Below are 25014 nucleotides of genomic sequence, written 5' to 3'. Positions count from 1 at the left end.
GACATTTTCAATTATTTCTGAACTTTGTTAGAGTGCAATAAGAACAACAACAACAACAAAAACATTTTACTACAAATCCAATGGATACTTGGTGTTCTCCAGTTACTCTTCTTGACTAATTATTTATTTGAGGTTGTAAAAAAAATAGTGTACCGGTCGTTGTTTTGGCTTCGGCATGCATTTTGGTTGAAGGGAAGTGTCCTCTTATCGATTAACAGCAGCTCCGGGTTACGTAATACCAGTCTTTGACAAGGCCCTCCAGTGTAGCAAATACCCGACATGGGACACACCCACATGCAACACCCAGCCCCACTCTTTTACACGCACACACACACACACACACACATGCACACACGCACACGCACACACATACACATACCTGATAGACATGACCCCAGGTGGGCGTGGCTAAGGTCTGCAGGGCTGGAAGGCCAAGTTGGAGCCAAGTGAAGGCAACACACGAGCAGAAGCAAAGACAGCAGGCTTTCTTTTTTGCTTTTGCATCGGTGCGCATAACAACACACAACAGGCAACATGAGCAGGTAAGCGGCCTCTTGTCCTCCTTTCAAGGTCAACCCATGCGCGTCTTGTAAATGTGTGACTTGTGTCGCAGGCATGTAATCACTGCTCATTTCCTGCATTTGGGTTTTCATCAATTTAGCTTTTTTTTTGTTTGTTTAGCCTGCACAGTAAAAATATTATGTGGTTTCGTTTTGATTCTTATGCATACAAACTTCCCCGTTTCTGCTTCCTCCGCTCATGTGTGTGCATACTTGTGCACACACATTGTCCTTGTTCTAATTTTACGACTTAACTTAAGTCTTTGGGTGTTGCGTTACCTCCCATTACGACCTGTTTGACAGCATGAGGCACACCCGCTCGACCTCCGTGTGATCAGCAATGTTATCACTTGCCTCAGAGCAAGTATCGAATGTATACATGAGAAAGGTCAGTGGTTGTCAAACTTTCCACACCAAGCACCAACACGTTAAACAGTTGCACAGTGGGCCTAAGTGATCCTCGAATAATTTTCGTTGTTTGTTATGTACCAAAGTTGCTTTGATCTTTTTGATTCTTTCTGGCGTCATAATAGTTATTTCTTTGTGCACACTGTCAGAGAGGCAGACCACGTTAGTGTAGTGACACTTTGCCAACAAACAGAAATGCGCTTACGCACAGTTTGAACAGTAACATTGAGCTTAAGAAATAGGAAAGTTTAAAAAAACAGCATTTAAATTAAAATGGATGGATGGATGCAGATAAAAGTTCAATAAAAATGCACGTAGCTAAATAAACATTTGCATAAGATCAAATACAAATATGCTGTTCTTAAAAGTTAAATAAAATTTACTGGATTTAAAAAGGTTTGAGCCAGTGTAGCATTATGCATCGTTCGAATATTTAATTCAGTGATTCTTTTGCATGCCACTAGAGGGACCTGGTGTACCGCTAGTTTGAGAATCACTGCGTTAGGTTCGGGTACTGAAGATCCATGAGAGGGTCAACATTTTACAAACACATTTCAAACTGATTTCCTGTATTAACTTGTATATTAATTTAAAGAAAAAAATTGAGAAACTAAGTATGTGTAGTTTGTCACATACCATCACTAAAAAAAAAGGCTATTGTTAGCATTACCATTGCTAGCATAAGTTGCGCTTTTGCGGGGAAGCTTTTTTTTTGTTTTGTAATGTCCGCTGAGGGACACTAATTAGGAGCAAATTAGGGTGGGGGGTCGGGAGGTGGGGGGGGGATACGGTCACACCCTTTCCTCAGCAAATACTAACACAGTCATTGTTCTTTACTTGTATTTCACTTCCTGTATGCAAAACTATAAAATGAGTCAGTGAGTCTTCACCTCTTGACTTATATAAGATATTGCATAACTTTCCAGTGGCACCCTCGTCGTGCTGCAAGTGCTGTTATGCATTAGGACGCCCCCAACCCCCAATCCCTGCCCCGCCCTGCCCCAAAAAAACATCCTGCTAGCGCTCATGTTACACACGTACACGTTTGTGCGTTCCGTGTGTTTATTCCCTTCATGCGAGGCGTTAAAATCAAAACCACATGCAACGACTTCAACTCCCCCCGCCCAAAAACCCTGTTGTGATACTTTCATCAACTCAATACAAAGCAGCAGCTCCAGTCTTATTTGGCTGTGCTCTACAGAAAATAAAACAACTCAGAATTGAAGGAAGATGGGGTGTGGGTTTTTTTCTGTCTTTCTGGAGTTTTCTCCGCAAAAAATGTTGTATAACTCCTTGTTGTATAACTCCTTAGCGAAATTGTTCTTGTTTTGATTTCTTCACATTGAACACTCCTCAATGAGCTAATAAGCAAAACCAGAAAGTCACATGATTAACAGTTGGCTAAAAAAAACAAGAGGAAACGGTGCGGAACGCAATGTCTTCTCGAAGACGATGTGCTCTCGTCGTTACCAACTTTCCCCACAGTCGACATCTGGATGTGATTGTGTGCATTTCTAAAATTTACGACATTCCCAAGCACCCCTAAAAGGTCGACAAAAACAATAGAAGAACGGAGGAGGAAGGATCTCAAGAGATTCCGTTGCGTTGATTAATGGCACTTTTGTGCTTTTTTTTTGTTTTGTTTTGTTGTCTTTATTGCTGTTGTTTTAGAGCGCTTATCTTTCAAGTGTTATTTTTTCTTCGTGACATAACAGGCTGCATCTGGTGCAAATCAAGAGAACTGGCGTTTGTCAAGCATGTGACGGCAGGGAGAGAGCAGAGGCGTTTTATGACCTCTTGACGTAGAGCCCACATCGGGAATGTTTTTGTGGAACGTTAAGAGCAGAGAAGGAGAAAAAAAATAAACCATTGGGAAAGTCGGACAAAGGCGATAAGGCCTGAAGCTCGCGGCGAGATGTCTTTCCACAACTTGAGATAAACAAAGAGACAATTTGAGCAATAAGAAGGCTGCAAAAAGTCATTCCAGAAAGAGGCTAAATAGCTTTGTTGGATCACAGCTGAGCTGGAGCGTATCCTAGCTGACTAATGGCGGACAATCGTAGGACGCCTGTAGACAAACAAGCATTCACAGTCACACTTATAGACAATTTTGAGTCTTCAATGAACTTAACCTTAACAAAGTAGCTCTTGCAGTGTTTTCTCTTATTTTTTTAAAAACACATCCCAGCTATTGGGCATGAACAATTGGGGGCTAAGACGGTCTCCAAGTGCCCACTTCACAACGGTGATCTGTGATCGCCCTGCCCAACATAACATGATCCGCAAGTGGAGATCTTATTGCAGCTCCTTATAAATGTACTTTGAACTCGTAAATCTTCTACTTGGACTTTCATTAATCACGAAGTAAGTTGTTTGTGTTCACTCCCACAACGGCGCAAATGGCGTTTCTACTAGGGCCCGTCTACGAAAATACATTCATTCATTCATTCATCTTCCTAACCGCTTGATCCTCACTAGGGTCGCGGGGAGTGCTGGAGCCTATCCCAGCTGTCTCCGGGCAGTAGGCGGGGGACACCCTGAATCGGTTGCCAGCCAATCGCAGGGCACACGGAGACGAACAACCATTCGCACTCACACTCACACCTAGGGACAATTTAGAGTGTTCAATCAGCCTGCCATGCATATTTTTTGGAATGTGGGAGGAAACCGGAGCACCCGGAGAAAACCCACGCAGGCCTGGGGAGAACATGCAAACTCCACACAGGGAGGCCGGAGCTGGAATCGAACCCGGTACCTCTGCACTGTGAAGCCGACGTGCTAACCACTGGACTACCGGCCCGCCGAAAATACATTAAAATACATAAAACTCCTCCCATATGCACAGCTAGATTGCACTTTGTGCTAAAGTTGCACTGGGCACAAAAATAGGGCCCACAATGCTTTGAAAACTTTTGTAAAGTTGCCATTTTATTTCAAAGTCAATGGGAAATTCTGTTGCTGATAACCAAGCAAGGTCAAATGCACTTTTGAGGGCTTTCACATGACTGCATTGCTGGACGGCGTAAAAAGCAAAAGAAAGAGTCCTTTCTGTCCAACACATGTCATTTGATGCGCGATGATCCTCCAGCTACCATTCTATGATTAGAATCACGCCAGCTATAAAGAACAAAAGTAGTTGCTGTAAACGCTCTGATGCCTTCCAGTGAGAATGTTACGTAACAGCATGATCATCTTTTTGGACACATTGCAGCACTGCAAATGTACTCTACATTGCGTTGCAGTCCATCTTTCTTTTTTATGCACTCCCGTTTGAAAAAAACATTTGAGGTTGGAATATTTGTAGCGTTGAACTTCTGTCTCTCTCATTGAGTGTAGGTGTTTGATTAGCCAGAAGGAGGTGCAGAGTTTCATCGAAAGGTGCATGATCGCGGTGGGCACAAAGCAGCATCATGCCCGCAGCCTGGCAGAGGTTCTGGTGGAGGGCGACCATAGGGGTCACTACAGCCATGGACTCAACAGGATGGGTCAGTTTAGCCTAGCGCAACCATTCTACACATTTGATATTGGTATTGTTATGCCTTCATATGTGGGCAAGGAGAGCACAGCACTTTCATCCATTTACTCAATAGAACAAATACAAAATGAGACTACTTGCAATGAGCTGTTGTAGGCCGCAACTCACACGCAGATGCTCACACACAGACCAACTCTTGATGTCACTCATGAGGCCACGCCCCCTAAGGCACACATCCCCCGCACAAATCAACCATCATCAGTCGTACAATTGCATTTTGTGCTATTTTTTGGACAGATATGTATGTGAAAGACATTCAGACGGGAATCTGCGCCAAGGATGGGGAGCCTGTCATCGATAAGGAGAGTCCTGCCACGGCGCTCGTGGACGGGAAGAACCTCCTGGGCCCCGTGGTGGGGAACTTCTGCATGGATCTGGCCATCAAGAAGGCCAAAGAAGTAGGCATCGGCTGGGTGGTGGCGCATGGTGAGAAGCCTTAAAAGAAAAACTGTTTTTATTGTTAGATGGGTCACGCCTGAGTTGGAGGACCACGTTTTTTTTTTGTGGTGGTGGTGCAAGAATAGCAGCTACACTTTTCAGGAGATATTATTAAATGTTGGGAGCAGTCCTGTTGTCGATACCCGGAAACTCATTTAGCACGTGGTTAAAAATAATTGCTGAATAAGTAAATCCTTTACTACTGAATAAAGGAAGTTACATTTTGTTTGAATGCACTAATAATTCATTTCAAGTGTTGCCGTAATTACAGTAACAGGATTGAAAACCAACGCTAATGTTAGTTTTTGCTCAAGAATACATGCTAGCTTTGTTAGCTGCTTTCTTAACTAATCAATAAACAGGTGATTTATGCGGAATTTAAAAAAAAGAGAAACTTCAATGTTGTCATGAGACAATCAAGTCAAATTGCACAAAAAATTGCTCAATCAAGTCAAATTGCACAAAAACCAATGCTAATGATAGTTTTTGCTCAAGAGTACATGCTAGCTGTGTTAGCTGCTTTGTTAACTAAACAATAAACAGGTGACTTCTGCTGTATTGTTTTTTAAAGATAAACTTCAATATTGTCATGACACAATCAAGTTAAATTGCACAAACCTTTAAAGTTTAGTAACTCCAGTCAATTCCTCTTGAGTGTGTAATCCTTCATCTGTAACCCAGGATGAATAAATGCTGTTTGACTCTTGGACGTCAAACAGCCAAAATGTTTAGATTTTATGGTACTATATCAATTTATCTGCACCACAACAGATACCGCTATCATCCAATGTTATGTTGATATTTTCCCCTCAGAAGGAATGGACAATAATTTCAACGTGTCTGTTGTAGGCTCCAATCACTATGGCATCGCCGGCTACTACGCCATGCAAGCTCTGAAGGAGAACATGATTGTGAGTCTAAAAATGTCTCAAAGTCCAACTGCTGTCCCGGCTTTATCTAAACAAAGTGCTCATGATTCCAACATAGGGAATGTCCTTCACCAACACGTCCCCACTGGTGGTCCCCACCCGCGGGAAAGAGGTGAGCGTTTGTAATGTATTCCCGTAATATAGTCGATTATTTCATATTGTGTCTTGATTTCGTCGAGCTGTTGTTTGTAGTGCACCTTAGGCACCAACCCTATCAGTGTGGCAGCTCCGTCCAAAGATGGTGACAGCTTCGTCCTGGACATGGCGACGTCCGCAGTCGCCCTTGGAAAAGTGAGTATAGTGAGTCCAAATTGGAAATGTTTAGAAAAGGCAAATGATTTACATCGGGGGGTGATCATATTTAAAATATTTAGGTACTGTCGACAAAGTGTTATCTAACTTTAACAAATAATAAACAGCATCAATTTTGAAGAAAAATTTGGAGTCACAGCACGGTACATTGAAGCTTACAAAGTCCTCAAACATTGCGTGAAGCTGACCCATGACTAATGCAGGTGGTCCCGGAATTTTATAGTTATATTTATTTTTTAAAATGACATTATAAATGTAAAATATTACCTTGAGAGTATTAAAAGCTAAACAATTGCCATGCAGTTTTGGGACATATTCTCTTCACAGTAAAATACAGTTGGGCCAGGTCAAAAATCAAATGTCCTCTTTTTCACTTCACAACTCTTTGGGATTAAAACTACCCGACCTACCGTATACCAAGCTGACACTGCCTTTTTTTTTCTTGCCCTACGACAAAAAAATTCCACTGGTGTTCCTTCCTGACTTCCCAAGGGCACATCTTTGTGTTTGGCGTGACGCATTTTTGCTGCATATGTACACAGGTGGAGCTGCACGAGCGTCGTGGTGACAGTATCCCGGAGGGATGGGGCTGCGACGCCCACGGCAAGATTACCGCCGACCCCAAGCAAGTTCTGAACGGAGGCGGCTTGGTTCCCATCGGTGGCAGCGAGGCCACAGGTCTGCACACTTTTATTGACTGCCGTTACTATTAATGGCATGAATAGCACCTGGTGGGAAAAAATAAACATTTGCTTATGTCACTTACACACCTACATCATCTGAATCAGCAATAGACAGGACCTCATCATCTTGTACCTGCCCATCCATCAGACCCATCCTCCAGCCATACGCCACAGCAAAGACACAAATTCTTTTTTAGTGTTTCCCATCTGTCAGATGTATGTGTCTTGCATTTAGCAGCACACGGGCAGATCGGATTCGCTTTGAAGTTACCAAAATGATCCCAAAACGTCCGTTTAAACCAAAATAACAGACATACTTTGCTTTTCCGACATGGGTTCTTGAGTTTTTTTGTTGGGTCTACTCATGATAGACAGGCTCACCAAATGCCATGATGCAAAACGAAATTTGAAACGCTCATGAGCTGAAAATTTGCTTTGCCAACATGCTTCACCTGCACACAGATTTTTAAATCCAAAATGTTTGCATTTTAATGTTACGTGTCTGTTTAGTATATTCATTCATTCATTCATCTTCCGAGCCGCTTGATCCTCACTAGGGTCGCGGGGGGTGCTGGAGCCTATCCCAGCTGTCTCTGGGCAGTAGGCGGGGGACACCCTGAATCGGTTCCCAGCCAATCGCAGGGCACACAGAGACGAACAACCATTCGCACTCACACTCACACCTAGGGACAATTTAGAGTGTTCAATCAGCCTGCCATGCATATTTTTGGAATGTGGGAGGAAACCGGAGCACCCGGAGAAAACCCACGCAGGCCCGGGGAGAAAATGCAAACTCCACACAAGGAGTCCGGAGCTGGAATTGAACCCGGTACCTCTGCAATGTGAAGCCCACGTGCTAACCACTGGACTACCGGGCCGCCCTGTTTAGTATATATGGTTTGAATTTGGTTGCACTCTGGCAAAAATTCTGGGAGGAGTCAACTTTTCAAAGATTTCTGGAAAAGGCCAAAATTAGCCAGTGTAACACGTCCATTCAAACCACAATGGCAGGTTTCCCGTGTATGTTTTGAGACATTTTTGCGGGTTTTCTCATGATTGTTGTGCCTACCAAAGTTCATGTTGATATGTGAAACTTTGGGGGCTGAATTTTCACAGCAGACCTCCAATTTTTATCCTGGATTTAAATTCTACTGAGAAAAGGATAGTTCAAGCGTGGTTTTTTTTCCTTCTCCCTACCCAGCGTTTTCCTTTCTGAAGTCTGATTGTAATTTCCCCATTGCGGGACAATAAAGGATATCTTAATCAATTTTGGAGGTCTGGTCCACAGCTTTCAACTGTACATTTTCAGCCAGGAAGAATAGCTTTCATAGTCTGCGAAAGCTCTCAAAATGGCTGTTTAGCCAAAGAATAATAAAAAGGAAGCAAATCAATTTCTTTATTGGTATGGTAAAAATAATCACAATGTTAAATGGCCACCTGACATGAGCATTTTTAAAAGTCTTGAAGGAACTTTGGTCCATCTCTTCTATTGAACCACATTTGTGTGAACCTAATGAAGTGTGAAATGAACTGAAGTTTACCATTGTGTGTGTGTGTGTGTGTTGTTGTCCAGGTGGGTACAAAGGTTATGGACTTGGAATGATGGTGGAGGTGTTCTGCGGTATTCTGGCTGGTGCCAAATACAGCAACCACGTCCGCACATGGAAAGTGACCGACAGGGTTGCAGACTTGGTAAGTGGTCCAGTTTTCAACAATGTTACTTGGAATATTGAGGCTCACTCCTGTTTGATGTAGTTACCGAAGAAGGAAAATGGCACGAACTGCAGACTATTGTGTGATTTCTGTTGCGAAAACCATTGACCGAAAACCCCTACATACTGTTTGGTTTACATTTTTTGACATTTGACAGCAATAAAAACACCTTATATGTCAATTATTTTTTAAAAGATTTTTTTTCATAAATTGACCGAAAAATACACAAAGATGAAAACATTTTTGGACTTTTGTACAGGTGGTCCAAAGTTGTGTAAACAGGTCCAATTTGTCAAGTAACTTTGACTATATCAGTGTGGGTTATATCAAGAAAAAATGGTGTATATTCTTTATCCTCTTCAGAGAATTAATATTTTTAATGCAGCTTACTGAGGAGCTAAGACTACAGTCCGTATGGAAAATGAGCAGTATGTCAGGGTTAAGCAAATTCAACCTATGTCATGTTGCTTTAACCCAATGAATGTTTTAGCTATTTGTTTTGGGCCATTGAACTTCACAGAATCATAATCAATTGGCTCGTGTGTGTGTGTGCGTGCGTGCGTGCGTGCGTGTGTGTGTGTGTGGGTGTGGGTGTGGGTGTGGGTGTTTCGCAGGGTCAGTGTTTTGTGGCAATCAACCCAGAGAACTTCGCTCCCGGGTTCACTAACCGCATGGCGGACCTCTTGGCCATTCAGAGAGGACTGGAACCTGTGAGTGCTTGGGTTCGAGGGCATCAGGATCTGGGAGAGGCGGCAGGAAACAGAGAAACAAAAATGAACAAGATATAAAATGTTAACATGTGAATAATTATGAAAATGAAAGCAATTTCGCAATGAAACACATCTAAAAAGAAATTCACGATATGAATACACTTTTGTTGTTTTTGTACTGCAGGCCGATGCCGACGCTCCTGTTCTGACTGCTGGAGATCCCGAGAGGGCCAACATCGCCAAGTGTGAGAAACTGGGCGGCATCTCATACCACATCAACGTCGTCAATTACATGGTACGAGCTAGCATGTCCCAAGCAAAAATCAGCATCATCGCGATGTAATCACACAGTGGAGGCCCTGCCGGAATTTCTAATTGAAAAATATATATTTATTTAATAATATCACACAATTTGTATTATTATTATTATTATCATTGTTAAAGATTGTGCTTTCGGTTTTATATTAATGATGTACTGTACCACACTTTGTTACAGCTGCGGATGGATTTGTTTTCAAATAACTGAGTTGAGATTATTTCGAGCATGATTATGAAACATGAAATAAATACATTTTAATACATTAAAATAAACAATAAATCAAAATGTCACCGCCCCCGGAATAGCTTGCTTTTTTTGAACAACACCGCCACTTGCTGGAGCTCATGGGTAACTGCAGAAACACTCGGCATTGGTCACCCTCCATTCCGGCTGAGAACGTTCTCTTAAAAACAGTTTTTTGCTTGTTGGATTTTGAGAGAAAACAGAGAAGAATTATTTTTTTTCTATATTTTGTTAATCGATTGTTCTGCGTCTGGAACGACGCATTTTTTGTTGTTGTTTCCTTTCAGAATCAATGCGCCAAGAGAGTGGGCGTCAGTCCTCTGCTGCCATGCGACAAAATCATTCCAGAGTAGATTGAGAAGCGACAGGTTGAAGATCATCTCGGCTTCTTTTGAGCATGCCAGCAGCCTGGTTAGTATATACGGAGACCAAACGAAAGCAATTATTTCTGTCGCGTGAAAAGACAAAATCCACGACATCGTCAATGAACGACTACGTGAAGTTACGTTTTAGGCACATTTTGTAATGTTGTGTCCACCATTCATGATCCAAACCGTTCACCATCCCAACTGGCAGTATAGGCGGAGTATTTAGTATGCCTGACACACTTTCGTTATGGAACATGTTACTGACCAGAAATGGTGCACCTTTCTTTCCACTGAAACCTTTCGCATGTTTTTACTTACTGACTGGGAAAATGAAGACGAAACATTTTCAGCCGATTACGATCATTGCACACAGTGAACCAATACGGTTAGAAATAAGTGAATGTACTGTGAAATGGGTGGGATATTTTGAAGACAGAACATCGTTTTTAAACGAATGAACAAAAGACTTGATATTTTTATATGTACAGTATACAGCAAACTGTATACAGTTCTCTCCCTGCTCATTGTTGCCAGCAATATTTCAAGTTCAATTTTATTTCTTCCAAATAAAAAAGCCTGCAATACATTTCTCCTCATTCTTTAGCATTTGGCATCCCATTTTATCGCTTTGTGTGCTTTATGTGTGTTACAATGGAAATATTCACTACTTTTTAAATCTATCTATCTATCTATCTATCTATCTATCTATCTATCTATCTATCTATCTATCTATCTATCTATCTATCTATCTATCTATCTATCTATCTATCTATCTATCTATCTATCTATCTATCTATCTATCTATCTATCTATCTATCTATCTATCTATCTGATAGATAGATAGATAGATAGATAGATAGATAGATAGATAGATAGATGAAAGATACACACACACACACACATCCATTTAGATTGATGAGGATAAAGCGGATCAGAAAATGGTTATCCTCACGAGGCTCCCGGGCATCCTGGAGCCAATCCCAGCTGACTTTGGGCAATGGATGGCGTACACTCTGAACTGGTTGCTGGCACACAGAGACAAACAACCATTGGTAAAGGTGGTAGGAAACTCAAGTGCCCGGAGAAAAGCCATGCAGTCAAGTGGAGAACATGCATGCTCTGCACGGGGAGGGCGGGGCCAGAATCGAACCCACGACCTTTGCTCTGTGGGGCGGACATGCTAACCAGTGCCCCCTTCCTCTCCCCCCTCCTCCTTCATTATTACACAAATGCCCCAGGCAATGCAAAACGTTCTATGTATAATGTATTGGGAACACATTAGGACGTTTAAACCACAATGCAAGAAAATAAATGTTTACAGATACTGTATACACTGTATAAAATACTGGGAGCACAACAGGAAGTTCTAAGTTAACCCAAGAAAATAAACACATGTACATACAGTGCTTGTTTTTGGAATGTACTATACAATGGGTAATAACGCGCTACATTTACAGTTACATTTCAGTAACTTTTGGGATAAATTGTACTTCCAATACTTTTTATTAGAATGTTGAGAAGAAAGGTTACTTTTACTCCTTTAAGTATTCATTCATTCATCTTCCGAGCCGCTCGATCCTCACAAGGGTCGCGGGAGGTGCTGGAGCCTATTCCAGCTGTCTTCGGGCAGTAGGCGGGGGACACCCTGAATCGGTTGCCAGCCAATCGCAGGGCACACAGAAACGAACAACCATTCACACTCACACTCACACCTAGGGACAATTTAGAGTGTTCAATCAGCCTGCCACGCATGTTTTTGGAATGTGGGAGGAAACCGGAGCACCCGGAGAAAACCCACGCAGGCCCGGGGAGAACGTGCAAACTCCACACAGGGAGGCCGGAGCTGGAATCGAACCCGGTACCGCTGCACTGTGAAGCCGACGTGCTAACCACTGGACTACCGGGCCGCCCTCCTTTAAGTATTTTCCCTCTTTAATTTACAGTTAAATTTCAGTAACTTTTGGGATAAATTGTACTTCCAATACAATAGAATGTTGAGAAGAAAGGTTACTTTTACTCCTTTAAGTATTTTCCCTCTTTAATTTTTTAATGAAATTTTAATTAATGCTTGCGCGACCCTATTTTATAATAATAAATTCATGTATTTATTTTGGATGTCTGTTGAGACTTCCTGCTCGGTTGCTCTTCGCCAATCAAACGTAGTCACGAGTGACCTTTGACGTCATTTCACCAATCAAACAGAAGAAGGCAGTCACATGACTGCAGGAAGTCTTTTTGCGGGCTCTTCTGAAGTGAATTCATCAAGTCGGCGTTCAAAGTTCAGTGCCAGTGGGCGAAAAATAACAGTTTCGTCATGAACCGTCTTTTGTGTCTGCCGAAAAAGTGGATATTTCAGGCAAAGTTCGTTGTCCATCTCGAGCGCGTTGCGGTAAGTTGTAGATTTTTTTATTTCATGATTTGTTTTGACATAAGCTAACGGTTTCAGGGTCACGTGTCACTGTCAATGCATCAATGTGTATATTTTAGAGCACTCCAACCACGCCCCGCCCCCTCACACACACACATACACACACCAGCTATTGTAGTGCAACTATAAAAAAAAAACTGGTTCCAAAAAAGCCATTACTTGATCAATAAAACGGCCAACATGAAGCTTCTTCATGCAGCCATTTTGCCAGTCAGTTTTAGTTACAGTGACATTGTTGGACGATCGATGGTTGAATTTGCACAGCAATATTTCAGTTTTATTAATTTATTTTTGCTCTGGTGGGTCGGAAAATTAACATCACAAGTTACTCACCAGTTAGATATTCAGTACTTGAGTAGTCTTAATTGAATACGTCATTCATTGAATCTTTCTCAAGAAATTATTTGGAGGACTGCTTTTTACTTGTACGAGAGTAATATTATTCCAAAGTAAAATTACTTTTAAGTGTGCACCGTTTTTTTGGCTACTCGGCCCACCTCTGACTGTACCCAACTTATTTAACTTTCAGTTTCTTTTCATGGCACGAGGCTGGTAATGCAATGCGAACAACTGCCGCTAGATAGAGACAAAGTATAGCTAACGAATATCCAGACAGTGCAGTTGCAACACAAAATCGCTGTATTCTGTAATGTATCTTTTATTTCGGTATTTTGTCCTTTAAATGTCTTTAGTTCTTTTATTTTTAATTTATTCTGTTTTACTTTTAATTATGTAAAGCACATTGAGTTACCTGAAATGCGCAATATAAATTACAGCACAAGAATAAATTGGATCTAATGAAATAAAACCTGTATGGATATCAACTCTGTGCTCTATCTATCTATCTATCTATCTATCTATCTATCTATCTATCTATCTATCTATCTATCTATCTATCTATCTATCTATCTATCTATCTATCTATCTATCTATCTATCTATCTATCTATCTATCTATCTATCTATCTATCTATCTATCTATCTATCTATCTATCTATCTTTAGTGATTCAAAACATTAAAAAAATACATTTTAGACACTGCAACATTATGGCACTTTAACATTTCATGAAGTGAGTCTTGGCATTTAATGAAGTAATTCTTTCATGTACCACTTAGGGGCGCAAAAAATGTCGTTTCTTTTATTTTTCCACCCTGAGCCAGGAAGAGAGCTCTCTGGCGACATGAGGGAAAACGGGGGCCATGACAGATGCCCACATCAGGCCTCTAATATCCCATGCCAAAAGTCCTGGCACTGGGCCTCGGACCCTAGTTGTCTTTTTAACACTCGGTCGACCTCGGACAAAAGGAGAGATTTCAACAAATTGATCCCGAGGAGGGGGAAAATAGTTTGTGCGTTTATGTGGCCGGGGTTGGGAGGTATTTGTTTGCTGGGTAATAACATGAAATCAGCCTGGATGAAGCCAGTGAGTGGTCGACAGGGATACTCGTTGATTTGGATTGCACGGGAGGATGATGTGTCCCTCCATCCGAGTCATAGGATTAAGGAGCTGACTGAAATCCTGGTAGAAATACGAGTGTGTGTGTGTGTGTGTGTATGTGTGCGTTTGTATTCATGACATCTCAGGACAATTTTATGATAACACACCTTCACAATGAGGACCTGTGGAAAAATGAGGACATTTTTCGCGTCCTCATATTTCCACGCAGTCTACACTACTCTAGAGCTCACGAGGATACTCCCACACCAAAAATAAGTGATGTCCTGAAAGAGCACAATTTTCAGAAATTGTGTGTTTAAGTGTGTTTAACTTTCGACTCACTTTTCATTTGGAAAACTAGTGGCCAACTTCGGTACTTAACACACTTTTAACACACTTTCAGTGACGTCATTGTGCAGGACCTCAAATGTCATCTTTTTCGGACTGACTCACACATTTTCCCCGCCCTCGTCCTGATAAGTCACATCAATTAGCAGTCACACAAAATCCAACATGTGAAGCAGCCAGACAATCCTACTCTCAAACACGACCACGCGTGGATGACCATCGGGTAAGCAATTCCTTTTCATTTATCTTACCGTAACATAGAAGTTGTTCAATATAACCATGTTTAACAGTGCCCACCAAAGGTAATATCATTCAATAAGACAGCTAGCTAGCTAGCTCGATCGTTAGCATGCTAATAAGCTTCCAGTAAAAGTAATGTGGACATGTCCTGCAGGCAAGGTTCTGGAAAACTTTTCTAAATCTTTAACAACACAGTCTGTGGAACTTGGTTTTGGTACCATATGTTTATTTCAGTGCAGTATTTGTTTTATTCGATTGCAGTTAATTTAAATTAGTTAGTACAGGTAGCCTAATGAAAGTGGGCCAGGCACTTCTAGCATTTACGCTAAGCCCGGTGTATTTACACTGTTTATTCTTGTGCTGATTCAATTGTACACCGTTTCAATGAAAAAAACAAACAAACGTTTGCAATGAAATTATAGCAGAATTCAGCTTTGTTGGTACATTTGGTCAAGACAATATTGTGTTACTCTATTTTAATTTTACATTGTTATCTGCCTGACAAATGGTTTGCCCGAATCTATTAGTCTGACCAGCAAATGTTTGATGAAATGAATTTTTGTATTTTTGAGGAAGAAAATAATATTCCTTTGGCTCAGTACTTTTTGAGCCAAAATAAGTGCTGCCATAATATTGTGCTTGCTTGTCTGGCTGACTTCTTCTCACTTTCCATTGTAGATGTTTACTGGTGGTGATAATGTCACAAAGAAGAACCAGACTGAGCCCTGAATCTGAGGCTGCTCCTTTTATCTGGAGTCAACAAGCCTTGTTTGAAAGCCCAGTGGATCAATGATTATAAAGGTATGCTATCAATCTACCTGCTATCTAATTCTTATGGCTACCGCAAGCATATGACAAGAGCTGCAACCAAAGCCTGTCACAGTGACAGATTTTATTCGTACATTGTATTTACCCCAAAACTGTCACAATAAACAGCATATTTTTTATGCCATTGATCATATTGGAGCAAAAATAATTGAAGTACTTTTGAAGAAAATGTTTAGCAGCCATTATCATTCAATTATTGAGAATATTGTATTGCCATGTAGAACTAGGAATATCTTGGAATGAAAAAATAGAAATAGAAATTATTCGGCTTCTGTTAAAATATTGTGCTTCACCAAATATCACAATTCATAAAAACGCATACATCCGTAATAGTCGAGGAACATTAGATGCCTTTAAACTTCCTTCATAATGCTTATTTCACCTGATTGAAGAAGGCTGTGGTAGCTGTTTGACAAATCCACATTTTTATCAGCAATTTGTATTGCCCATCAAAAGTCTCTACTTAGTTGAAAACAACGAATGGTCACCGGAATTATTTTTCAGTCATTACATTGTTTTAGTCTGAAAGAGTATGTTTCGGGTGTTGTCTTTATTATTTGAACTCAGTCATGTCTGTTGTCCTGAAATTGTTAGCTATAAGAGCTGTACAGTGGTAACTACCATAAAGAGCCGGCTTGTGCTGTGTATGAAGTTTAATTTATTCAAAAGTCATGTAACTACGACATATTTCTGACACTCTATGGTTGCTATAATGTTGATTTTCATGATTTCAGTCATGCCCTCATACTTCCCAGTTACTGTAGAATACTTTTTAGAATATTTCTGATACTGTAATGTTGCTGAAAAACCCGAGTGTGATCAGGTGAAATGACTTTTGTCTGGACCTAACACTGGAGAGCCTGTGTTCGAATGTCCCGTAATGGCACCGTAATGGTGTTATGTTGCAGACACCAAGTGACGGGATCTTGACTGAACCTTCTGGAGACCAAGAAGGGAGTGAGAGATCCACTTCATCCTTACAACAGGTTACTACTTCTTATCATGATATACTAGGTTTGAGTTTTCAGCTTTCTTTGACAAACACAGGAGAAGTTATAAATCAGAAACATGGACTCTCCATGATTTCAGTCGTCATGTCCTCATATTTCTTGAGACCTGAAAAACCTGAGTGTGTTTCAGGTGACATGACTTTTGTCTTAACCTAACTCTGGAGAGCCTGTGTTCGAATGTCCCCATATTGCTGTACCACAGAACTGAACAGTGTTAACTTTCTATAGTGTGGTATATTCATCCCAAACTCTCCCGTGAGCAATGTTCAATGATAATTAATATTTATTCATTTCTTAACTGGTCAGAATGAAGAATGCTGAATATTTTGACACCGTGATGTTATGTTGCAGACACCAAGTGACCTGACTGAACCCTCTGGAGAACAAGAATGGAGTGAGAGATCCACTTCATCCTTACAACAGGTTACTACTTCTTATCATGATATACTAGGTTTGAGTTTTCAGCTTTCTTTGACAAACACAGGAGAAGTTATAAATCAGAAACATGGACTCTCCATGATTTCACTCGTCATGTCCTCATATTTCTTGAGACCTGAAAAACCTGAGTGTGTTTCAGGTGACATGACTTTTGTCTTAACCTAACTCTGGAGAGCCTGTGTTCGAATGTCCCCATATTGCTGTTCCACAGAACTGAGCAGTGTTAACTTTCTATAGTGTGGTATATTCATCCCAAACTCTCCCGTGAGCAATGTTCAATGATAATTAATATTTATTCATTTCTTAACTGGTCAGAATGAAGAATGCTGAAACTTTTGACACCGTAATGTTGTTATGTTGCAGACATCAAGTGACAGGTACCTGACTGAACCCTTTGGAAACCAAGAATGGAGTGAGAGATCCACTTCATCCTTACAACAGGTTACTACTTCTTATCATGATATACTAGGTTTGAATTTTCAATATTCTTTGACAAACACAGGAGAAGTTATAAATCAGAAACATGGACTCTCCATGATTTCAGTCGTCATGTCCTCATATTTCTTTAGACCTGAAAAACCCGAGTGTGTTTCAGGTGACATGACTTTTGCCTTAACCTAACATCTGGAGAGCCTGTGTTCGAATGTCCCCATATTGCTGTACCACAGAACTGAACAGTGTTAACTTTCTATAGTGTGGTATATTCATCCCAAACTCTCCCGTGAGCAATGTTCAATGATAATTAACATTTATTCATTTCTTAACTGGTCAGAATGAAGAATGCTGAATATTTTGACACCGTGATGTTATGTTGCAGACACCAAGTGACCTGACTGAACCCTCTGGAGAACAAGAATGGAGTGAGAGATCCACTTCATCCTTACAACAGGTTACTACTTCTTATCATGATATACTAGGTTTGAGTTTTCAGCTTTCTTTGACAAACACAGGAGAAGTTATAAATCAGAAACATGGACTCTCCATGATTTCACTCGTCATGTCCTCATATTTCTTGAGACCTGAAAAACCTGAGTGTGTTTCAGGTGACATGACTTTTGTCTTAACCTAACTCTGGAGAGCCTGTGTTCGAATGTCCCCATATTGCTGTTCCACAGAACTGAACAGTGTTAACTTTCTATAGTGTGGTATATTCATCCCAAACTCTCCCGTGAGCAATGTTCAATGATAATTAATATTTATTCATTTCTTAACTGGTCAGAATGAAGAATGCTGAATATTTTGACACCGTGATGTTATGTTGCAGACACCAAGTGACCTGACTGAACCCTCTGGAGACCATGAATGGAGTGAGAGATCCACTTCATTCTTACAACAGGTTACTACTTCTTATCATGATATACTAGGTTTGAGTTTTCAGCTTTCTTTGACAAACACAGGAGAAGTTATAAGTCAGAAACATAGACTCTCCATAATTTCAGTCGTCATGTCCTCATATTTCTTCAGACCTGAAAAACCTGAGTGTGTTTCAGGTGACATGACTTTTGTCTTAACCTAACTCTGGAGAGCCTGTGTTCGAATGTCCCCATATTGCTGTTCCACAGAACTGAACAGTGTTAACTTTCTATAGTGTCGTATATTCATCCCAAACTCTCCCGTGAGCAATGTTCAATGATAATTAATATTTATTCATTTCTTAACTGGTCAAAATGAAGAATGCTGAATATTTTGACACCGTAATGTTATGTTGCAGACACCAAGTGACCTGACTGAACCCTCTGGAGACCATGAATGGAATGATAGATACACTTCATCCTTACAACAGGTTACTACTTCTTGTCATGATATACTAGGTTTGAGTTTTCAGCTTTCTTTGACAAACACAGAAGAAGTTATAAATCAGAAACATGGACTCTCCATGATTTCAGTCGTCATGTCCTCATATTTCTTTAGACCTGAAAAACCGGAGTGTGTTTCAGGTGATATGATTTTTGTCTGGACTTAACTCTGGAGAGCCTGTGTTCGAATGTCCCCATATTGCTGTTACACAGAGCTGAACAGTGTTAACTTTCTATAGTGTCTTATATTAATCCCAAACCCTCCTGTGAGCGATGTTCAATGAATAACAATGTTTATTCATTTATTAACTAATCAGGATGAATAAATTTGAATATTTCTGACACTGCACTGTTGCTATGTTGCAGACACCAAGTGTTCCGATCCTGATGAAACCTTTTGAAGATCAAGAAAGGAGTGGAAGATCCACTTCTTCCTTACAACAGGTTACTACTTCTTATCATGATATACTAGGTTTGAGTTTTCAGCTTTCTTTGACAAACACAGGAGAAGTTATAAGTCAGAAACATAGACTCTCCATAATTTCAGTCGTCATGTCCTCATATTTCTTCAGACCTGAAAAACCTGAGTGTGTTTCAGGTGACATGACTTTTGTCTTAACCTAACTCTGGAGAGCCTGTGTTCGAATGTCCCCATATTGCTGTTCCACAGAACTGAACAGTGTTAACTTTCTATAGTGTGGTATATTCATCCCAAACTCTCCCGTGAGCAATGTTCAATGATAATTAATGTTTATTCATTTCTTAACTGGTCAAAATGAAAAATGCTGAGTATTTTGACACCGTAATGTTATGTTGCAGACACCAAGTGACCTGACTGAACCCTCTGGAGAACAAGAATGGAGTGAGAGATCCACTTCATCCTTACAACAGGTTACTACTTCTTATCATGATATACTAGGTTTGAGTTTTCAGCTTTCTTTGACAAACACAGGAGAAGTTATAAATCAGAAACATGGACTCTCCATGATTTCAGTCGTCATGTCCTCATATTTCTTTAGACCTGAAAAACCTGAGTGTGTTTCAGGTGTCATGACTTTTGTCTTAACCTAACTCTGGAGAGGCTGTGTCTAAATGTCCCCATATTGCTGTTCCACAGAGAAGAACAGTGTTAACTTTCTATAGTGTGGTACATTATTCCCAAACTCTCCTGTGAGCAATGTTCAATGATAATTAATATGTATTCATTTCTTAACTGGTCAGAATGAAGAATGCTGAAACTTTTGACACCGTAATGTTGTTATGTTGCAGACATCAAGTGACAGGTACCTGACTGAACCCTCTGGAAACCAAGAATGGAGTGAGAGATCCACTTCATCCTTACAACAGGTTACTACTTCTTATCATGATATACTAGGTTTGAATTTTCAATATTCTTTGACAAACACAGGAGAAGTTATAAATCAGAAACATGGACTCTCCATGATTTCAGTCGTCATGTCCTCATATTTCTTTAGACCTGAAAAACCCGAGTGTGTTTCAGGTGACATGACTTTTGCCTTAACCTAACATCTGGAGAGCCTGTGTTCGAATGTCCCCATATTGCTGTACCACAGAACTGAACAGTGTTAACTTTCTATAGTGTGGTATATTCATCCCAAACTCTCCCGTGAGCAATGTTCAATGATAATTAATATTTATTCATTTCTTAACTGGTCAGAATGAAGAATGCTGAATATTTTGACACCGTGATGTTATGTTGCAGACACCAAGTGACCTGACTGAACCCTCTGGAGACCATGAATGGAGTGAGAGATCCACTTCATTCTTACAACAGGTTACTACTTCTTATCATGATATACTAGGTTTGAGTTTTCAGCTTTCTTTGACAAACACAGGAGAAGTTATAAGTCAGAAACATAGACTCTCCATAATTTCAGTCGTCATGTCCTCATATTTCTTCAGACCTGAAAAACCTGAGTGTGTTTCAGGTGACATGACTTTTGTCTTAACCTAACTCTGGAGAGCCTGTGTTCGAATGTCCCCATATTGCTGTTCCACAGAACTGAACAGTGTTAACTTTCTATAGTGTCGTATATTCATCCCAAACTCTCCCGTGAGCAATGTTCAATGATAATTAATATTTATTCATTTCTTAACTGGTCAAAATGAAGAATGCTGAATATTTTGACACCGTAATGTTATGTTGCAGACACCAAGTGACCTGACTGAACCCTCTGGAGACCATGAATGGAATGATAGATACACTTCATCCTTACAACAGGTTACTACTTCTTGTCATGATATACTAGGTTTGAGTTTTCAGCTTTCTTTGACAAACACAGAAGAAGTTATAAATCAGAAACATGGACTCTCCATGATTTCAGTCGTCATGTCCTCATATTTCTTTAGACCTGAAAAACCGGAGTGTGTTTCAGGTGATATTTTTGTCTGGACTTAACTCTGGAGAGCCTGTGTTCGAATGTCCCCATATTGCTGTTACACAGAGCTGAACAGTGTTAACTTTCTATAGTGTCTTATATTAATCCCAAACCCTCCTGTGAGCGATGTTCAATGAATAACAATGTTTATTCATTTATTAACTAATCAGGATGAATAAATTTGAATATTTCTGACACTGCACTGTTGCTATGTTGCAGACACCAAGTGTTCCGATCCTGATGAAACCTTTTGAAGATCAAGAAAGGAGTGGAAGATCCACTTCTTCCTTACAACAGGTTACTACGTCTTATCATTATATACTAGGTTTGAGTTTTCAGCTTTCTTTGACAAACACAGGAGAAGTTCTAAATCAGAAACATGGACTCTCCATGATTTCAGTCGTTATGTCCTCATATTTCTTGAGGCCTGAAAAACCTGAGTGTGTTTCAGGTGACATGACTTTTGTCTTAACCTAACTCTGGAGAGCCTGTGTTCGAATGTCCCCATATTGCTGTTCCACAGAACTGAACAGTGTTAACTTTCTATAGTGTGGTATATTCATCCCAAACTCTCCCGTGAGCAATGTTCAATGATAATTAATGTTTATTCATTTCTTAACTGGTCAAAATGAAAAATGCTGAGTATTTTGACACCGTAATGTTATGTTGCAGACACCAAGTGACCTGACTGAACCCTCTGGAGAACAAGAATGGAGTGAGAGATCCACTTCATCCTTACAACAGGTTACTACTTCTTATCATGATATACTAGGTTTGAGTTTTCAGCTTTCTTTGACAAACACAGGAGAAGTTATAAGTCAGAAACATAGACTCTCCATAATTTCAGTCGTCATGTCCTCATATTTCTTCAGACCTGAAAAACCTGAGTGTGTTTCAGGTGACATGACTTTTGTCTTAACCTAACTCTGGAGAGCCTGTGTTCGAATGTCCCCATATTGCTGTTCCACAGAACTGAACAGTGTTAACTTTCTATAGTGTGGTATATTCATCCCAAACTCTCCCGTGAGCAATGTTCAATGATAATTAATGTTTATTCATTTCTTAACTGGTCAAAATGAAAAATGCTGAGTATTTTGACACCGTAATGTTATGTTGCAGACACCAAGTGACCTGACTGAACCCTCTGGAGAACAAGAATGGAGTGAGAGATCCACTTCATCCTTACAACAGGTTACTACTTCTTATCATGATATACTAGGTTTGAGTTTTCAGCTTTCTTTGACAAACACAGGAGAAGTTATAAATCAGAAACATGGACTCTCCATGATTTCAGTCGTCATGTCCTCATATTTCTTGAGACCTGAAAAACCTGAGTGTGTTTCAGGTGACATGACTTTTGTCTTAACCTAACTCTGGAGAGCCTGTGTTCGAATGTCCCCATATTGCTGTTCCACAGAACTGAACAGTGTTAACTTTCTATAGTGTGGGATATTCATCCCAAACTCTCCCGTGAGCAATGTTCAATGATAATTAATATTTATTCATTTCTTAACTGGTCAGAATGAAGAATGCTGAATATTTTGACACCGTAATGTTATGTTGCAGACACCAAGTGACCTGACTGAACCCTCTGGAGACCATGAATGGAGTGAGAGATCCACTTCATTCTTACAACAGGTTACTATTTCTTATCATGATATACTAGGTTTGAGTTTTCAGCTTTCTTTGACAAACACAGGAGAAGTTATAAGTCAGAAACATAGACTTTCCATAATTTCAGTCGTCATGTCCTCATATTTCTTCAGACCTGAAAAACCTGAGTGTGTTTCAGGTGACATGACTTTTGTCTTAACCTAACTCTGGAGAGCCTGTGTTCGAATGTCCCCATATTGCTGTTCCACAGAACTGAACAGTGTTAACTTTCTATAGTGTGGTATATTCATCCAAAACTCTCCCGTGAGCAATGTTCAATGATAATTAATATTTATTCATTTCTTAACTGGTCAGAATGAAGAATGCTGAATATTTTGACACCGTAATGTTATGTTGCAGACACCAAGTGACCTGACTGAACCCTCTGGAGACCATGAATGGAGTGAGAGATCCACTTCATTCTTACAACAGGTTACTACTTCTTATCATGATATACTAGGTTTGAGTTTTCAGCTTTCTTTGACAAACACAGGAGAAGTTATAAGTCAGAAACATAGACTCTCCATGATTTCAGTCGTCATGTCCTCATATTTCTTCAGACCTGAAAAACCTGAGTGTGTTTCAGGTGACATGACTTTTGTCTTAACCTAACTCTGGAGAGCCTGTGTTCGAATGTCCCCATATTGCTGTTACACAGAGCTGAACAGTGTTAACTTTCTATAGTGTCTTATATTAATCCCAAACCCTCCTGTGAGCGATGTTCAATGAATAACAATGTTTATTCATTTATTAACTAATCAGGATGAATAAATTTGAATATTTCTGACACTGCACTGTTGCTATGTTGCAGACACCAAGTGTTCCGATCATGATGAAACCTTTTGAAGATCAAGAAAGGAGTGGAAGATCCACTTCTTCCTTACAACAGGTTACTACGTCTTATCATTATATACTAGGTTTGAGTTTTCAGCTTTCTTTGACAAACACAGGAGAAGTTATAAATCAGAAACATGGACTCTCCATGATTTCAGTCGTCATGTCCTCATATTTCTTCAGACCTGAAAAACCTGAGTGTGTTTCAGGTGACATGACTTTTGTCTTAACCTAACTCTGGAGAGCCTGTGTTCGAATGTCCCCATATTGCTGTTCCACAGAACTGAACAGTGTTAACTTTCTATAGTGTGGTATATTCATCCCAAACTCTCCCGTCAGCAATGTTCAATGATAATTAATGTTTATTCATTTCTTAACTGGTCAGAATGAAGAATGCTGAATATTTTGACACCGTAATGTTATGTTCCAGACACCAAGTGACCTGACTGAACCCTCTGGAGACCATGAATGGAATGAGAGATAAATTCTCAAAATTCTCAAATTTTCAAAATTCTCATTATTTCCTGGAATATCTTATTTTGATTATTTTATTTTTCCATTTTTAATAAATAATGCCTTCTTTTACAGGTGGGAATAAGAGACGCACGTGGACAGATTATGAAGTGAAGGCTGTTGAGCGACATATGTTTGATTTCATAACAAGCCATAAAGTTTCAGGTAAAACGAGCTGTGAGTCCTGTCTCCACGCAGAGCCAGCAGCTCTGAACGACAGAGACTGGGTGTCCATCAAAAACTACATCCACAACAGGATATAACTGCATTAAAAAGGGAAATGAATGGCTAGTCCATTGAAATGCGAGCACGTCTGGGTACATTTCAGTTCAAGTTAACTAAAGCAATAGCAATGGTGCATTTAGGGTGGGATGGTCAATTATGGATTTCATATTTGTTGTTGGATACTGTGTTTCACGTTTGTTGTTTCATGATCTTCAAGAGCAATTTGGAAAATCCTTGAAGATGTATGAACATGTAAATTATACTGTATATCAGGCATGTTCCGATCTGGGCCTGGAGAGCCACTGTCGTGCCTGTTTTCCAGCTCTCCCGGCTGCATCACACCTGTTTCAGATGATCAGTTCATCAGTCAGCTCTGATGCAGCATTAGAACATCCTGGGAGAGCTGGAAAACAAAAAGACAGCGGCCCTTGAGGACCGACCTTGGACACTCCTGCTGTATATAAACGTACGTACGATATACAAACTTCTCACAAAAGATAGGCTTATTAGGTTTGAGGTGATATTTTGGAAAAACCCTAAAACATTTGAATTCATCCTATTTCAAGAATTTCAATACTTTTTGAAAAGTTGCTTTTGTCTAACGGTAGCTAAAGAAGTTGCTACACACATGGCACAATATATGGC

The 25014-nt window shown here is 40.1% G+C and overlaps 2 protein-coding genes across 5 annotated transcripts; both read left to right on the top strand.

Moving 5' to 3' along the window:
• Window positions 1-367: 367 nt before the first annotated feature.
• LOC127598347 (uncharacterized oxidoreductase YjmC-like) lies at window positions 368-10804 on the top strand. The gene is made up of 11 exons (XM_052062161.1): window positions 368-542; window positions 4305-4453; window positions 4741-4929; window positions 5791-5852; window positions 5929-5982; window positions 6063-6161; window positions 6725-6860; window positions 8439-8557; window positions 9193-9288; window positions 9473-9583; window positions 10138-10804. Exons 1-11 carry the CDS (start codon window positions 535-537, stop codon window positions 10201-10203), a joined length of 1089 nt encoding a protein of 362 aa, XP_051918121.1. The 5' UTR covers window positions 368-534; the 3' UTR covers window positions 10204-10804.
• A 7176-nt stretch (window positions 10805-17980) lies between these two features.
• On the top strand, window positions 17981-24318 carry LOC127598364 (cell surface glycoprotein 1-like). Of its 4 annotated transcripts, XM_052062198.1 has the most exons (10): window positions 17981-18285; window positions 18661-18732; window positions 19112-19189; window positions 19565-19636; window positions 20469-20540; window positions 20916-20987; window positions 21364-21441; window positions 21817-21888; window positions 22264-22335; window positions 24062-24318. In XM_052062198.1, the coding sequence occupies exons 1-10, from the start codon at window positions 18205-18207 to the stop codon at window positions 24113-24115; spliced, it is 723 nt and encodes a 240-aa protein (XP_051918158.1). In that variant the 5' UTR covers window positions 17981-18204; the 3' UTR covers window positions 24116-24318. The 4 variants fall into 4 exon arrangements, with proteins under 4 accessions (XP_051918158.1, XP_051918160.1, XP_051918159.1 ...); XM_052062200.1 differs by lacking the exon at window positions 21817-21888; XM_052062199.1 differs by lacking the exon at window positions 22264-22335.
• Window positions 24319-25014: the final 696 nt, after the last annotated feature.

Source organism: Hippocampus zosterae, chromosome 3 (genome assembly GCF_025434085.1).
Source record: "Hippocampus zosterae strain Florida chromosome 3, ASM2543408v3, whole genome shotgun sequence".
In the NCBI taxonomy this organism is placed as follows: Eukaryota; Metazoa; Chordata; class Actinopteri; order Syngnathiformes; family Syngnathidae; genus Hippocampus; species Hippocampus zosterae.
Note: the sequence above shows the minus strand (reverse complement) of the source record. Positions and strands in the feature narration are given on the sequence as shown.

Excerpts from the sequence above, each read along its gene's own strand:
- LOC127598347 (XM_052062161.1), top strand. Across the intron at positions 5,853-5,928 it reads CTCTGAAGGAGAACATGATT|GGAATGTCCTTCACCAACAC; the intron begins GTGAGTCTAAAA and ends ATTCCAACATAG. Across the intron at positions 6,162-6,724 it reads CCGCAGTCGCCCTTGGAAAA|GTGGAGCTGCACGAGCGTCG; the intron begins GTGAGTATAGTG and ends ATATGTACACAG.
- LOC127598364 (XM_052062198.1), top strand. The coding sequence starts at position 18,205 with ATGTTGCAGACACCAAGTGACCTGACTGAACCCTCTGGAGACCATGAA. Across the intron at positions 19,190-19,564 it reads CCACTTCTTCCTTACAACAG|ACACCAAGTGACCTGACTGA; the intron begins GTTACTACTTCT and ends GTTATGTTGCAG. Across the intron at positions 19,637-20,468 it reads CCACTTCATCCTTACAACAG|ACACCAAGTGACCTGACTGA; the intron begins GTTACTACTTCT and ends GTTATGTTGCAG.